Source organism: Ruditapes philippinarum, unplaced genomic scaffold, assembly GCF_026571515.1.
Source record: "Ruditapes philippinarum isolate M1 unplaced genomic scaffold, ASM2657151v2 ctg1065_1_1_1_1, whole genome shotgun sequence".
Classification (NCBI taxonomy): domain Eukaryota; kingdom Metazoa; phylum Mollusca; class Bivalvia; order Venerida; family Veneridae; genus Ruditapes; species Ruditapes philippinarum.
The window spans coordinates 334,815-352,482 of NW_026863096.1; the positions used below are offsets into that span (position 1 = coordinate 334,815).

General features: G+C 31.3%; 1 protein-coding gene across 1 annotated transcript; it reads right to left on the reverse strand.

The window, feature by feature from the left end:
* Positions 1–3,105: 3,105 nt before the first annotated feature.
* LOC132721135 (B1 bradykinin receptor-like) lies at positions 3,106–13,524 on the reverse strand. The gene is made up of 3 exons (XM_060705389.1): positions 13,372–13,524; positions 4,575–5,059; positions 3,106–3,700 (listed from the first exon to the last, which is right to left on the reverse strand). The coding sequence occupies exons 2-3, from the start codon at positions 5,028–5,030 to the stop codon at positions 3,122–3,124; spliced, it is 1,035 nt and encodes a 344-aa protein (XP_060561372.1). The 5' UTR covers positions 5,031–5,059; positions 13,372–13,524; the 3' UTR covers positions 3,106–3,121.
* Positions 13,525–17,668: the final 4,144 nt, after the last annotated feature.

Consider the following 17,668-nt stretch of genomic DNA (forward strand, 5'->3'; position numbering starts at 1 on the left):
AGTAAATAAATAGAAATGACCCAATCTCAATCCACTGAAAAGTTGCAGCACTTTGAAATCAGTTTTGATGGGGAAAAAAAGCAAAATAGTGATTTTTGGCAATTTTGAGACGTCCCCCGTTGCGATGGGGACAGGTAATTTAAGAACGAGCATGCTGGTACAGAGGCTATGGTCCAGTCAACATTTGTGCCAGGTTTTATCAGTATTGAAGCAATTTTCATAGTTTCATAGCGGTTTGATCTTGTAACAGGAGGCCTTTTAATGAAAACGGCAATTTTTCATAATTTGCCCATGAAGTAAAGGGTTAAACAAAATGTGTCAATACTGCCAGATGTTAACTAATTCCTTATAGTTTTGAAAATAGAATTATAATTTTAGCTTTAAAACATTTCTTAATCATTAATTTGATTTATATGAACTAACACGTCTACTTTTTCTGTATCAAAATTGATCAATATTATATTATTTAAGAAGAGGGCATTTTATCTAAAAACACGTCTTATATTTTTTCGTAGACACACAAAATTCCATTTTATTTTATGAAAGTCAATGTTAATCCATCCCTTTAAATAAATTATGTCCAGTGGCGTTAATAAATGACGCAGACAATCTTCCTCTTATAGTTAAATAAGGTCGCCGGCGACCTCTAAAAGGACAAATATATCAATGTGACTTATTAAAGATAGGGTCTTAACATATTGTTATTGAGATATCCTCTGAAAAAACAATGAGCTCCTTTCCCCTTAAATAAAATATATTATTACATTTTACTTAAGCTATGAATTTCTTTAAATTTTTGAAATAACAACAAAATTTTCTGAACATACCAAAATACATACCATTCATTATTTTTCTTTTATGCCTATTGATAATCCTTGTACTTTTAAAAGAGGCTTTCTAGATATTTTACTTGGATTCTTTATCACCAAATGGAATAAATTCCAAACTTCTGTTTTAATGTCTTTAACTATACATGTTAATTACTTGAAACTGTTTTGTATATATCTAAGTAAGTTTCACTGGACTTTTACTTAACATTTGCACTTAAGGTTTTCGACAAAGGCTTAGTTTTTCTAACTAATACAGAGCACGGTAAACACTGCTATCATATAATATTTATTTGATATAATTAATAAGTTTAAATTTTTTAGAATTGACTAAGTTTGGGTTTAAACCATTATAATTGCATTTATTTAACTATTAGGTATTTTACATGTATAAGAAGTCATATGATTGAACACTTAGCCCTAAAGCTCGTTTTACAAAATAGTCGTACAAATAACTACATGTTTATGGATTACTTGAATACATTAGTTTTTTTAACGAAATTGTTTGTAAATATCTAAACGGGTCAGCAAATAAAATCTTCGAATCTTCGAATTTCTACGACATCTTTAAAACTATCTCGAGAACTCTGTTACATGTAAATTCTAATACGTGTAAAAGTGTATGTAAGAGCTTTACACTTTGCTACTTCACATCAAAACTGGGCTTCAGAATATAGTAATATTGCAATTGTTAATGTCTAAAGGAATAAGCCAAAGGATTCATATTTTTAATAAAATAACTCAACATGGCAGAAATGATATCTGACATCAAGAATGTGTTCTTTTCTAGCGCATTACACGATAATTCTGCTTCCTTTATCATCACACTTAAGTTTTAAACATTTTTTTCTTATGAAGCTTCTTTGCCTATGCATTGCTTTGAAAGGATCAATTGTCAGGGAGATATTTCGCCTCGGCCGAGGACTGAACCATCTTCTGTTTATTCGTGCAATAAATTCACTTTATTTGACAATAAACAGTTTGCACTTTTGAAAATGTACTTGGTCAATTTACATTGCTATGAAATTAAGATATGTATAACCGGTTCACTGTAGCGGACATTGCATCTAGTTTTTGCATGAAACTGACTTTATAAGGTACTAAATGTAAAGAACAAAAATATAAATTTGTTTCCAACTCTTTTATATTTTCTTCTGGCCTTGACCATGCATTCGCATTTGATTCTACAAAAATGATTTTGATTGATAAATGGACATATATACACTTCGTTCCTGTGCAACAGTTTAGAGTCCTCACTTAATCTATATAACGCATTTTAATATATTGAATATTTATTCATTCATCTACTTAATATGTTTAATGGATTTGTTTAATGGATTGCTTATCTTAACAATTGGTAGTTCGTTTATGATTTCGTGTCTCTGCTATAGTTTCTGTTAGCTGTCAGGAAAATAAATGGGATAATGACATAATAAACACTTTGTGATTTTACTTGGTGTTGTGACTAATCACAATGATTGACAATTGAATGAGATACTCATTGTGACTAATGTAAAAACATTCTGTTAATTACAGCTCATTTATTTTAAAAAGTATCCCTAGGGAAAATTGTTTGTCGTGGAATTTAACATCACGCATTGTGTTTGTTGGCTCTTACGTTGCAGCGACACATACGGAGAATTTCCACGGTACTGGTGAAGGCGGATTGAAATGCCCCTTCTTGCCTTATTTCAAGCACGAGGTGGAACCTTAATAGAATAACCGATCATCCGTAGAATTTCTGGATAGATTCATCACATGAAAGATTAAACATCCATATAAGGTTTAATATCAGCTGTTCAATTATTTTCAGCAATGGCCGAGTGTGTCTTTTATGGCATAGGGAAAAATAAAAAAAACACGTTCCCTGTCGCCAAGGAAAAAATAACCAATGTACGATCATGTATATATGTCATTTTATCATAAGCCCTTTGAAAAACCCCGGAAAAAATGAACCAATCAACAAACATGCTCTATTTTTATTCCCGACAGAGACTTTGCGATAAATAGAATGCGGGTCTCTAATACTTGCACTCGAGATTACGCACGGTGCATATATCGGTAAACGATTTAACTCTGACCCATTTTCAATAGAAAGATACAAGAAATATTTTGACTTTTCTTTGGCATAGGGTAATATACTTCTTCAAAACAAAACAAAAATTTACATTCAATATTTTTATTGACTATATAGAGATCTTTATTTTTCAGAATGTACGAGTTCCCCATTTCACTAACCATCTAAGTTTTAATCCAGGGTTTTATTTTTTTTTAAATAAATAACCTTTGAGTATCTATTTTTCTATTACGGTTTTCCTTGGAACGCAACAATAAAATTTTGCTGATAATGATGTCATAAACTTCCGCAGCGTGTAAATAACCTCACGTTTAAATCGTTTATCCCAAAACCCGTATATAAACGGATTACATACATTGTTCACAATATAAAATCGCAAGAAGAATTCACATATTACAGTTTCCTTTTCATCTAATATGTCCCAAAATTCGGGCTGTACAGCTGTCCATATTGTCACTATCAGAGCTGGTGAATAACTTAAAATAAATATGATTGTTATGGTCAACATAATTTTAGTAATTTTTGAATGCTGCCTGGTAATGGTTTTCTTTACTTTGAATGTACCCTGTGACGAGAGATTATTTACACTATTGCAGCTTGTGTGTATTCTTAAACCTTCGTCTTGCACAAAGTGTGTGGGATTCATCCCGTTTTTCAGTGCAAGAGCCGAGTAATTCCGCCATTTCTGAACAGTTTTGTTATAATTTGAGCCTGTTATATCTGAAGTCCGCCTTAAAGATATTCTACTATTAAATGGTGTTAACGCACTTGGAACTTGTAGGCTATATCGTCCACTTTTTTATTAGTCCTGTTAAATCAACAGCGGACACAGAAGATAGGTTTGACTTTCGGTTAGAATATTCGGATGAATTAAAGGATGCATCATATAAAGATTGCATTGACATTTCATGACATTTTGTTAATGAATTATTATTTAAACCCCGATTGCTATCGGAGAGATACAACTTTCCTTTTGATATATTGTTGTCTGTCGTGCCCGGATCGAAAACACATGTGTTGCCTTTTGCATTTAGGTTCATGGTATGAAATTCTTTTCTATTTTCCTTAAGCAGGGGTTCAGTGTTGTCATTATTGTCTTGAAAACTTGTTTTGCTGTCTTGTAAACTTGTCTTAGAACTATCATATTGACCAGTACAATCACCAACAAACGTTAGCGAACCATTTGAGTTTAATATCACAAATCGGTCTTCATTTCTATCTATGTTTGCTAATTCCGTGTTGGATTTATTAATGCTTGCACATTTAGAAGTATTTTCTAAGCAAGGGTTTAGTTCTTCCGCAGATTTTGAAAAACGGGTTTCGTAAATATCTTTATTTATCCTTTGCATCGGAAATGAGTCAACATTTTTAAAGCACACTTCCTCTGTTAATGTTGTATCATCAAAAGCAGATTTTCCTACCAACTTAAATTTACTTGATTTATATCGAGTGCAAATTTTACGAACTATCAATGAATACGCAAAAATAAGAAATACCGTTGATCCTATGCAAATGAACAAAGTAGACATTGTATATATAAATGGATAGTTTGTCTCCAGGTAAGATGTTTCGAAGAAGCAAGCGTGACCTGTTATATTTCCTACTGGGCTCTCCATTTCACTTGGTCCGTATAAGATTATGTTAGGCCATGACATTAATATTGCAGCTTAGATTGCCGCTCCGCACGCTCGCTTCTTTCCAAAGTATGATATTTGTAACTTGCCCAAAGGTCTGCAAATTTTAAGGTATCTGTCCACTGCAATTACTATTAGACCAAATATTGACATATGAAATAAGGTTGCGATCAGAAAAGTCAGAACTTTGCATGCTGGCGCATTTGTATACGTGTATGGATGTGTCATGTCTAAAAGGTGGTACGGTAAACCGAACAAGCACATCCAAAAGTCAATGGCTGCTAAGAATAGAATATACACTCTTGCTGGAGATCGTCGGTAGCGGAGCGAATACACAATGAAAACCAGAGCATTTCCCAGAACTCCCACACTCAAAATTGTGGCGTAGAAAAATAGTAATGGGAAAAGAGACGTAACCTCAAGGGAGTTGATCTCATCCAATGTAATTGTTACGTTTTTAGGTTCGCTTGATTTGTAAATTGCCTCAGACATGTTTAACCTCAGGAGGACATGTTCGTCATCTGAAAAGAGAATTGAAAAGATTATATTGATTAACATTGATAACTAAAATAGTGATGTAATTAAATTAAACATGCTCTATTCCCTGACATGTTGTAAAAGACGATACCGTCCCACATTCATGAAACTATCGCGCTGTTAATGTCAATAATCATAATCGCGCGAAAACACTTGAGCGGTAATTTACATCATACGTTGACATTTTCATGACTTCAGAGAAATAAAGAAGAACATTTGTACGTAATCTTAAAGCAATAAGAAATAAGAAAAAAGAACATGAAGCAAATTGTTTGTTTTTTCTTAATTAATGACATTTTGTTTAAAAATTATCTTGTAGCATTCTTTTATTTTTCTTCTATTTGCATTAGAACTAAAAGTCTATTGTACATGTATATTAACCCTCAATATATTTTCATTATTATTGACTTTTAATCTTTCTTATTGTATGTAGAAAGTATAATGTTATGATAAGTTGTGTATTTTTTACCTGTATTGCTTACATTAATGTGAGTATGTTTAAGTAAATATTTGTATGTAATGAAGATAATGTGGTACATACTACAATATAGTTGTTTATTAAAGTAAAATTGCAAACGTATATTTATTCTAAAGGTACACAAATTATTCTACAGAAATCTGGTTTATTACAATTCTTACAGATTAAGCATTATATGATTTTAATTTGAAAGCAAACACAGTCGTAATCAGTTATATATGCGTATATATATTTTTTCAAATCTATTCAAACACCAATAGAATTCTTTATTACCACGAATCAGACATCGACATGTCACGGTATTGAAATGTACACTAAAGAGTGTAGGGATCATTTTTCTCACCCCTACATATCTGGCCTTAGTGGGCCAATGATAGTTTAAAATTTCAGAGTCGTTGCAAAGTATTCTGTACCCGTAAGGAATTTGAGGCGAAATTTTAATATAACATATATTTTATAAACCCGAATCAGTCATGGACATTAACGGGATCTATCTGTTAAATAATTAGGTCAAATTATCATCTAAGTACATTATTAGATTATTGTTAATTTGATATAAAAAGATCATTTAAAAGCGAAATAATTTAGCAAACTCAAATTAAAGTACTAAGATATACAGAAAAATGTGATGACTATAAAAACAATGCCTTACAGTTTAAAGGCTCCATTAAGCCTGTTCATATACGGTGGTGGTAATTAAAAACCAACGTCCACCAGCATAAGCAGAATTAAACATTAGAATATGAAAAAGGTTTGATTTTGAATCGGATATCTTTATAAGACGGTGTGCAAGAGACCTTCAACGTGATACGCTCGTGTCGTTCTATGTCGGATATGAAAACAAAGTCATCATTAAGAAGTCAAATCAAATCTATCATATTATGACATGTTCCTCTGTATTGTTTCAATGGTTACACATTTTGTTTCGTTTAATTATCCTAAATAACTCAGTGTAAACAAAAGAACAAATTCAATTGCATCAGGCTTAATCTATATGAAAACATCGAAGTCAAATCTATTAATAAATGAGAAAAAAAAATCTAAAAGGAGTGTGTCCCTGAGGAATATGAACATCAGTAGAACACTATTTACTCTTGTTATTAGGTCTAGCCACTCGTGACATTAGATTAGATGCCATTTTGCCATCAAGTTTTTTTCGTTGCGTGGCTCCAGTATTCCTCACTGTAATACTGTTGAATTACCCTTAGTATATGCGGCCTGCTTTTTAAATTTGTTTTTGACGTATTTTATCTGTGATATGCAGGCTTCATATTTTCTGATCCCCTTTCAAAATTCCATCTTGTTTAGTTCCGCCCAATGTTTTCCTGTTTAGGGCTAACGCATTTGTTTTACCTGGGGACCATATGCCGCTTTTCATGGAATGGCACTAACGTGTTACATTGAAAGTTCCATGATAACCGTCATATGAACATATCTGCGGATGTTTAAATATTCCAAATTTAACCAGTTCATGTTAAATGTTGAATACTGCCTAGGTCGGTTCTAGGGGGCATGGACGGTAGTTTGCACTATCCATTACCGTTCATGAACAGGCGCAATGAAACCGAGCCTGCAACATTTTCACTTTTGTCCTTTTATGCGTTCTTTAGGGACTCTTTATTTCTACCTATTGTATATTTGCAGTAAAGTCATGCAGACTTTTATCGCAAAATCATAAACCACCGATCATTAGAAGATAAGTCCATGAATATTTCATTAATAGAGTATATACTAGTTTTGTCTTTTATTCAACATGTTTGATAAATGCAATATGGAAAGCCACGAAGGCAAGATTCGCATCATCGAAGAAATCGAAAAAGCCATGCCAAGTATAGATGCACTACCCCTATAGATAAGATATGGAGTCTACAATTTGTGCGGTAAAATATGAACAAAGCAAATAGATATTGAGCCATAGTGCAATTTCAGTAATATTCAGTTTAATTGTGTAAATATTGACCTTTTTATAGTGATGAAATCTTGAAATGTTCTCATTTGCAGTTAATCGATATGATATTCTAATTATCACTACATGTTTTGCATAATTATATGACGCAATAACTGCGTTCCATGCAATGTGTGTAAACATGTCATCACATTATGAGTCACTATCGCTTTTGATTATTCGGTAGAACATTTAGTGATAATTTATTGTGACATCGAAACAAAGATTTGAAAATTAACAACAACACAGGCAAATGTTTAATATTGGAAAGGGAATATATGAAACTTAATTTTTGTATTAATACATGAATACATGAAGCTTGGTCATCCTCATTTAGTAAAGCGGGAAACTCGTCATTTGGCCTTTACAGTTTTGATGCGATTTAAAACATTACAAAAATGTAAGAGTTGTCAATTTCCGTAGATAATATTCTATATGTATGTTATTGTCTTCTTTAAAGTGCCATTTTTTGACAAAACGGGACTAAAAATAATTTTCCGATTTTGTGTACCATTTGAGTAGGTCTTTACTAATAACGTGGGCAAATTTTAAGATCATTTGCCCACTCCGTTTTTTCGGAATGATGATCAGTTAAGGAAACATAGTCAAAATGGTCAAACTAAGAATAGTACAAAAACACAATTTATACCTGAGTAAATGAATAATCTTTCATTATCGTTTGCATATCTTCCAAAACATAAGCAGCCAAGTTCAAGTAAGAAGTCAAAATTTTATTTTTTAAGCTTTTGGATCTGAGTGGAGATCCTTTAAATGCTTTTATTTAGCTTCCGCATATAATGTATCATTACATTCATCTTGATAAAAGTTTCTTTGTTAATATAGTCATTTTTCTAGCAAGCTTTTCAGCCATTTCTTTCATTCTTAATTATGATATAAATTATATATTGATTAGATTAAATATGTCGTTTTAATCAAAATTCCTGTCAGCAGATCACTTCTTTACGAATGGTTTGTAACATATTCAGTATCACATAAAATATGCACTAAAGAATCTAGAGAAAGCCGTGAATAGCAATACTAAATTCATTTGCTGCATCAACACCAAATTATGAGTTAAACTGCAATTAAATCATGTACAGGCACTCTTAGATTTAGCAAACACTTGGTACGAGTATGTCTTAGTTTTTTTATTGCTATATTTTAAAGAGGTTTAACATTTTTATTCATTGTACGAGTATAATTCAGTTGATAGTGTTATGTTAATACAAACACTACAAAAATGTATATTCAAGCATTCAAGCATGAATACAAGTATAAAAGACGATTAAAGTTAATCAAATATTCTATGCAGAAAAATGATCTTATTTGAACAGTTACAAAATTATACAATTTTAAAAAGATTGATCCTTCGAAACGTACTGCAATAATTGCTCAATGATTGCTCAATGCATGTGGCTGCCTAAACAATAGCATACATAAAACAATGACCAAAACACAATTAATGTTCATTATTGCTAATGAATGATAAAAACTATTTTAAAACTGGCACTAAAATAGTTAAACCATACTGCATTGAAGCAACACAGAGTGCATATTCTGTGTACATTATTTCAAATGACTAGAAAATGCATTTTGCCTCGGAAAATAGGGAGCGTTATGTTTAAATTGTGTCCAAGATCAGTGTGCCAAAAAATCAAGTACACTTGTGTTAGACTAGATATTGTGAAGGCAAATCTCAAGTACTTAGTTATTATAGGAGTTAAATGGGAATATCTCCAGAAATTTGTCACTAGATAAATAGATAAGCAAGATTGTTTCTATAAATAAGCAGCAAGGTAATTGCGTCAAAAGATCCTTTAAAGCTTTTAAATCCTTTACTTGATAAGCAAAGTGTTTTCAACTCAATAAAAGTTGTCTGAAAAAATATCTAAAATAACATTATCATTAAAACTAAAGGAACTGTAACGGAAAACATATTTTTTAAAACGCAATTGATCTTTCAAAATATTGTTTACATGTTTCCTTAACTGAGCATTTCCAAGATAAAATACACACTTCGTCTATTTATTTTATATACATTTAATTTTAATATCGTAACTCAACATTGCCTGTTTAGTGTTACGCGTAAGTTTTCAAGTTGATCAAAAAATGTATTATTCATACAAATGTCTGAATCAAATACCGACACCTCTTTAAAAACACATTCTACATACAAAAATCCAGTTTTGATATATCGTCTATGTTTTAATCAATAAAGCAAATATACCAAAAGGTGATTCGTGCGACGTTGTTCAGTCAATCTAGCAGAAAATTGGCAGATAATTTGGAACAATAAGGAAGGACGCTTACTTTATTGCAGTAAATGTTTATCATTTTAAGCACAGGCAAACAGATTTTTTAGAATTGCTGACTTAATATGCACTAATGAATGTTAAATAATATGCACACAATTGGCCTGTCCTTGTAAAGGGGAAGCGAAAGAAATATTTTGTAATTACTTGGAACGAACTTAGCACAGTTGTTGACTTTTCTTAAACTTGAATAGCTAGTTGCATTCTCATCGCGGAAACATGAGTTATTTTATATGTTTCAAACAACAAATTATGCCATTTACAATCACAATCTAAATAATTATACAATTATTGACCTTCAATATAAAAAGTAATTTATGCTAAAGTATATTATTAGCAAATGCACTTGCTATTAAATGTTTCGATACCAAAATGAAACACCTGTAGCAGTTTAACCTGAAGGCACATTTCTTTTAACTACATTGTTAAGCGTCATTGTAGGAAACAATTGTGAAAAATACTATTCAAATAACTCTACAGATTGGCTCAAATTTTATTCACGATTTGACTACAATTTTAATGTAACAAGACGATTCTATATCATATTTAGACACTTAGCCACAACAATCAACATTTCAAAAAAGTGACTGTTTGCATTACAATATCATTAAACGGTACAATGAAATGCACTTGTCAGAACTATCATTATAACTTGTCATGCTATATGCAAATTAATCTGTTCAGACAACTGTTATGATTAGCACAACAATCACCTGTTATTTGAAAGGTGTGCCATACCTTTTTACTGCACATTAACGTAAGATAACATTATGTAAATTGTCATGTATATGTAAAAGTGATTTGAGTTTGACAGACCCATTTCTGATTTAAAATTCAATCAGACAACCTTCATTGACACAATAGAAAATGATATGACATGCACGCAATGAATACCCAAAGGTAATTTTTATGGCCACGGATCAACAACTTGGAAACAAAGAAATCGAGCATGAATAGATTATTTATATCATTTAACTGCATTGCCTGCAACTCGTCACTTTTGCTCTGACAAACTTCAATAAAACCGTCAATTATGTTATAATTATGTTATGGAATTAGTTAAGGGACTACCAGAGAATTACAAATTGATCATTGTATTATTCTGATTAAAGAACAATGTCGATTCTGTATTTATCTGTTTTATGATCACATCCGTGTTATTTGTGCCGTGTGGCGGCTGTAAAATGTCTCCCAGTACTTTTCGGCATTTTCTAGTTGGGTGGTTCCAATATTCCTACTTGAATCATGTTGAATCACCCTTAGGATCACCATGTTGCCTGCTTTTTAAATTTGTCTTTTGACGTCTTATCTGTGATACGCAGGCTTCATAACCTCTGATCCCCTTTCAAAATTCAATTTTATTTAGTTCCGCCCATTGTTTTCTCGTTTAGGGCACACGCTTTTTATTACTTGGGGACCATACGCCGCTTTTCATGGAATGGCACGGAAGTGTCACATTGAAGGTTCCATGATAACCGCCGTATGAACACATCTGCGGATGTTTCTAAATTCAAAATTTTACTATTTCATGTTTAAATGTTGAATTCTGCTTAAGCCGGTGCTAGGGGGCGTGGACGGTAGTTTGCACTTGACAGTACCGTTCATGAACAGCTCAATCAAACCGAGCCTGCAACATTTTCAATTTTGCCGCGTTGGGCTTTCTTTAGGGATTCTGTATTTATCTATTTCATATCAGGACAGAAACTGATGAAATCATTAGGGTGTTTCGGATTCCTTGAAGTATGAATTCGTATTCATTTCCTTTACATTGAATAGAAACACGAATTTATACTCCAGTAATGAACAAAAACCCTTAATAACTTGAATTATGTTATTTGAACATTCGTAGTTATGTCTCTTTATAGTTAGGACACTATAAATAACCTTTTCTTTTTACAGGTGTATTGATGTACTTACTCAAAGGAAAACGTTATATTTGCTTCTTAATGCGATTTTTTATCATGCCAAAATCCGGCTATACATGAACATGATGAATGATCTTATGTAGCAAATGTCACGTGAAACAAAATGCATAAGGGAAAACTTCGAGTTAAGGGGAAAATTTTCACTTAAGATTCTTTATGAATACGGCCCCTGGTCTTATAAATATGTTTGTTTCATAGAAAGTCACGATATTGCTTACATATTCTCGCATATGAATCCTAGTAAAAACAGAATTTAAGAAGCGGTTCGAAAACATACAGGAAAGAAAACTCAATTTACTCTCAGTGGAATTAACAACAACAACGACGACGGCAACAACAACAACAACAACAATAACAATAAACTAAAACGTATCACTTATTAAGGTGACTACGTTTTTTTATTGTTTTTTTTTATTATTAAATTAATTGAATAACTTCTTACAAGAAGAAACTTTTATTAGTATTTTTAATAAAATAATTAAACAGTTGAATAACTTGAAGTTTTAAAGAAACCATCTAAAAATTTTAACAACAGGTATATTGTTTATATATAAAAGTCATTGAGAAACGAATTCTCGGCATATGTTATGAAATAATTGAATTTCATACACGACCAATCACTTTTGGAAATTTCAACCTTTCATATGACATATTTATATATATATAATTGACATAATTAATCTTTCATTTAATAAGACTGTAATAGGCACATAAAAGCAAGGCAAAATGTAAAGAGTTTATGAGTCCTACTTATTTTAAGAACAACTAATACTTTCACAGGTGTATTATTATACTGAAGGCAAGAGCAAAATATACACTTTTTAACCTCGTAGTGTGGAGTATATTTTTTTTTTGCCAATAACCTGTCGTATAAAAATCTTAGTGTATCGTTATTAATGAATCATCGCAATCATGAAGTCTTCAAGTTTAGTCTCATGTCTTACGTTTTTATTGTAAAGTAACTTTTGTGTGATATCTAAAACGCTAAAGCAAACATAAATTTAAGGTAAGTGTCATTAAGCTGATCAAAATGCTCTCAGAACTGAAAATTCACGTTTGTTCTTTCTTATTTTCATTTATTAACTGAATAAATTATCAAAATAAAACTAATGTCCAGTGTTATCTTCGAACATAGTAAATTTATTCAAAGAAATAATTTAATTAGTTTGATAATAACTATGTTGTTGTTGACAAAATTCGAAATTAGTAAAATAATTTGCTATTTTTAGTTCTTGCACTTTTGTGTTTTAATTGAACTATAGAAATGATGGCATATAATATGATAAACAAGATCAATAAGGAAAGGCGGCGTTCAATGAACGCAACCTCCATACGACCCAGCAACAAGAACCAGTGGCAAGGAGCCAAAGTGGACCCCAAACAAAAACAGGATGCTTTTAATTATTATTATTTTATTATTATTATTATTTTTTTTATTATTATTATTTTTTTTATTATTATTATGGAGCAAATTAATGTCTGCAATTAGAGTGTATTAATATTTTACAATTAATATTGTTCTTCAAATACCCACCATGTGTTTTTGGTTATGTAAAAAGCATGTTTTATTCGTATTGTGTTTCCGTCAATTTAAGCAAAAAAAAATTAATCAAATATACTTCAGATTAGTACTTACTTTTGAGTTATTCTAGTTAAATAACATGAAGCACTATAATGTTTCCTTATGTATCCAATTCAACATTGCGAATTTTGCCAGTAACGGTTAAATCCGTTAAGTATGTAATGCTTGCCTTTATCAATACCGAGCTGCAAGAATAAAGTGAATGTATATGTTACCGATAGTATAATTGGTCCTAACATCTAATGAATTAACGAAAACACTCTCTAAGCAAGAAGAAAGAATTTCCACTGCTAACAGTTACTTTTTTAAAGGTATCTTGCTATGTTATCATTTTAAGCAAAGAACAACAATTGCCTTTATCTTAGAAAAAAAACGATGTTATCCAGGATGTTCTTACATGATAGCTGATCTAGTCGCTAATGTGGGCGGTGTCCTATAGTACGCTTGAAAGGTTTATGCTTCAGTTATGTAGGGGTTGCTTATTATTCCTAAAGGATTATCATGTTAATTTGACTATATTTTATTTTTTTACATTTTGTAACAAGCACAATAATAAAAGCAAATTATTATTTCTATAAGATATAGGAAAGCGTTATCATTATGAATTGGTTAATCTTTACGAAAGAATAGTAATGCAGATGTTAATTGCTTACATATGTATAGGCTTGTATTGGTAGATTTAGGGAGTATGCTACCTCAATGAAACACATTAGCTTAAAAAAAAGCATTTAGTAGGCACATTTAACTTAAAAGGCTTTAGATGTATTGCGGACACAGTGATTTTGTTGATGTGAAACAAAGAAAATGAAAGAATGGAGTCATTCTTTAAAAAAAATTGTTAAGTTGTACTTCAACGAGTACATACACAATTTGATAATTGCTGTGCGGTAGTTTTACTACATTTTTGATATTATCTTGATCTTTCACATTCAATTCAATCTTTGCTGTTTAAATTAAATTTGCGAAATGATTATACTATCAGAAGTAGTCTCACTGCCAATAGAATGAATATTTTTTATCGTTTTATATATATTTAAACTTTTTACGTTTAATATATAATAAGTCAAAAAAGGTATTCTGCTATTTACAATTAACAAAAGATCATTGTTTTCTCGTTTAGGGCACACGCATTATTTTTTACTTGGGGATCATATGCCGCTTTTCATGGAATGGCACTTACGTGTCATATTGAAGGTTTCATAATAACCGCCATATGAACACATCTGCTGATGATTAAAAATTCCAAATTGTAACATTTCATGTTAAATGTTGAATACTGCTTAAGCCGGTGCAAGGGGGCGTGGACGGTAGTTTGCACTTGACAGTACCGTCCATTAACAGGCTCAATTGAACCGAGCTTGCAATATTTACAATTTTGCCGTGTTGGGTTTTATTTAGGAGTCCTTATTTTCTCTATTTTATCAGCGTTGTTTATGCAGTGCGGAGGCTGTAAAAAGTCGTCTTATGTTTTATTTCCGATCCTTAATGATCGTTCGCACGACATTTTTGTTGTGCTTGTAATTTAGTTCTTTCTAATTGGCTAATTCAACCATTTCTTGGTGGGTGGTTCCAGTATTTCTGACTTGAATACTGGATATGTGGCCTGCTTTTTAAATTTGTCTTTTGACTTATGATCTGTGATATGCAGGCACTTGCGGTACCGTCTATGAACAGGCTCAATCACACCAAGCCTGCAACATTTTCAATGTTTTCATTTTGGGCTTTCTTCAGGGATTCCTATTTTCTCTATTTTAACTTATAACTCATATTGACAATACATTTCATAACTTACAATACCTGTCATTATGGTCTAAATCAATCTATAAATGGTTCAATAATTGATCAGACTTTACTATTTCATTTTATTTTCATTCGCAAAAGTAAAAAGTAAAATAGCACGAAAATCGAACACACGTATCCAAATAGAAATTCAATTTATTTTCTTTTTATTCTCTTTTTCTTGTGTTTGTGTTTTTTGTAAACAAAAAGAAATCTAAATTCTATATATAACTTGTGCACAAATATAGATATTAAAATGTAACGAATTTCTTGTTTGTCGATACATATGCCTTGTTTAAACCGAATGCGAAAATATGACAATTTCCATCCTTGATTTAAAAATGATATTAGCATGTCTGCAGAAATCGGTGATTTGATTACCACTATCATTCATGAAAAGGTGATGACATTTTAACATGTTTATCACTAGATAATATAGTTTGCTAAATGTCCGAGGTTTTATCATTAAATGTCTTAAACACAGTCAATCTTCATTTATAATAAATAATTTTCGAGCAAATTACTCCTTATCTTCACAAGATATCTCAAAAGCAAGTCATTTATAATTACATATTCTACCTATTATGTAAATAAGGACATGTTATTTTAGCCCAGTAAATGATAATGCTTCCGCGACATGAAACGCGGCAAATTAAAACGTTTTGTCTTGTGAAAAGTTGGACGATAAGCTTACTGTCTTAATTGTGTCTCGTTATTGTGTCTGGCAAACCAAGGAGCGTTCTCACAAAAGGAGAGAATAAATATTTTTTTAAACCCTTGACGACGGACTTTCCTTTCTTTTTGTCTAATGCCCTTGTTTATTTTCTTGTTGCTATTCTTTTTCAGCAAAGGCATTACAAAAATATGTGCTATTGATACAATTTGATAGACACATGTACTGTAAATGATTGGTTCTTGTGTCAAAATAGTAAATTCCATTACTTATAATCTGACATTACAGCAGGGGGCCTGAATAAAACGAACCGGCTTACTATGGTATAAAAATATTCCATCGCGAACTGCTTTTGTATTGTTTCCTTGTCAGAAGCTTTTATCATACATTTCAACAAGAATGCTGAAGCAGAACTGTACGTTATTTCCTTATTGAATCAAGAGATGCAAAAACGTTCAGTGCAGAATAATTATTTTCATTGATACGTCATTGTAACTTATATTGATTACTCGCTTATGAATGCTGGTAATTGAGTAATTTAATAATTTCTATTAAATTGAAAAATGGTTACAGATGCTTCAAGACAAACACACCGTGTATGTTCTTCTTATCCTTTTCTATTGAATTATATAATTTAATCATTGTGGGCGAACAATTTATACTATTTCGATTCGATTGTTATTATTATAATAATGACGTCATCAAATTTTTCATTTTAGATACTAAATACATTTCAAAAGGGAAAAAAATAACATTTTGTAGCACAAAAAACCGTATTTTACGACATTTGTTTCTTACTTATCTGATACCGTTACAAATTATTTATTTTCAGTGTTGTATTAAGTCGTTTGTCATTTGAAAGCGAAAATATTTTTCAAATAAAAGCACTAAACTATAAAGAAAGAGATGATGACTTTATTACGTAAACAATGCAGGACATGATCTATTATAAAATAGGGGAAAACGGTATACCCGAAGAATGCCTTACAATTGAACTGAAGGCTCTATTAAGCCTGTTGATGTATAGTATTATAATCAAAAATTACCTACCCACGGTGTAAATAGCATTCAACATTTCAAAATGAAAATGGTCTAATTTTGAATTTAGACACAACTGCAGATGTCTTCAAATGACGTTATGCAAGTGGATATGATATGTTCCTGTTGTTCCATGATGGATTTTAAAAACGTCAACATTAAGAATTCGAATCAAATTTACCATATCATAACATAATCCTCTGTATTGACTTGTTACACATTTTTTTTCGTGTAATTATCCTAAAATAAATCAGTGTAAATAAAACAACAAATTATTCAAAATCATCAGGCTTAATCTGTTTGAAAAAAGCGAAGTCAAATCTATAATTTAAAAAAAAAACGTAAAAGGGGGTCCCTGAAGTGTGGACATCAGTATAAAAAAAATAACTCCTGTAGTTATGACAAGCCACTCGTGGCATCAGGTTAGATAACATTTATGTCATCTTGCTTTTGAGCTTTTGAATGCATTATTCATTTTCAACAATACTCTGAATGCGACGAAACGGGAGAAACTGAACGCATTATTGTATATTTGCAGTAAAGTATGGCACAACATTATCGCCAAATCATAGCCGCCTATCATTAGAAGATTAGTCAATGAATATTTGATAAATGGAGAATAGAATATATTTTTGTCGTTTATTTAACATGTTTGATGAATAAAATATGGAAAGACACGAATGCAAGGTGCAGATCATTACAGATATCGAAAAAGACATGCCAACTATAGATGTACTATTCCATAATAAACGTATAGAGTCTAAAATTTATGCGGTAAAATATGAACAAAGAAAATGGATCATGAACAATGATTTATATTTCAGTTATGTATGCATTAATTTAAATTATGTTAATATTGAG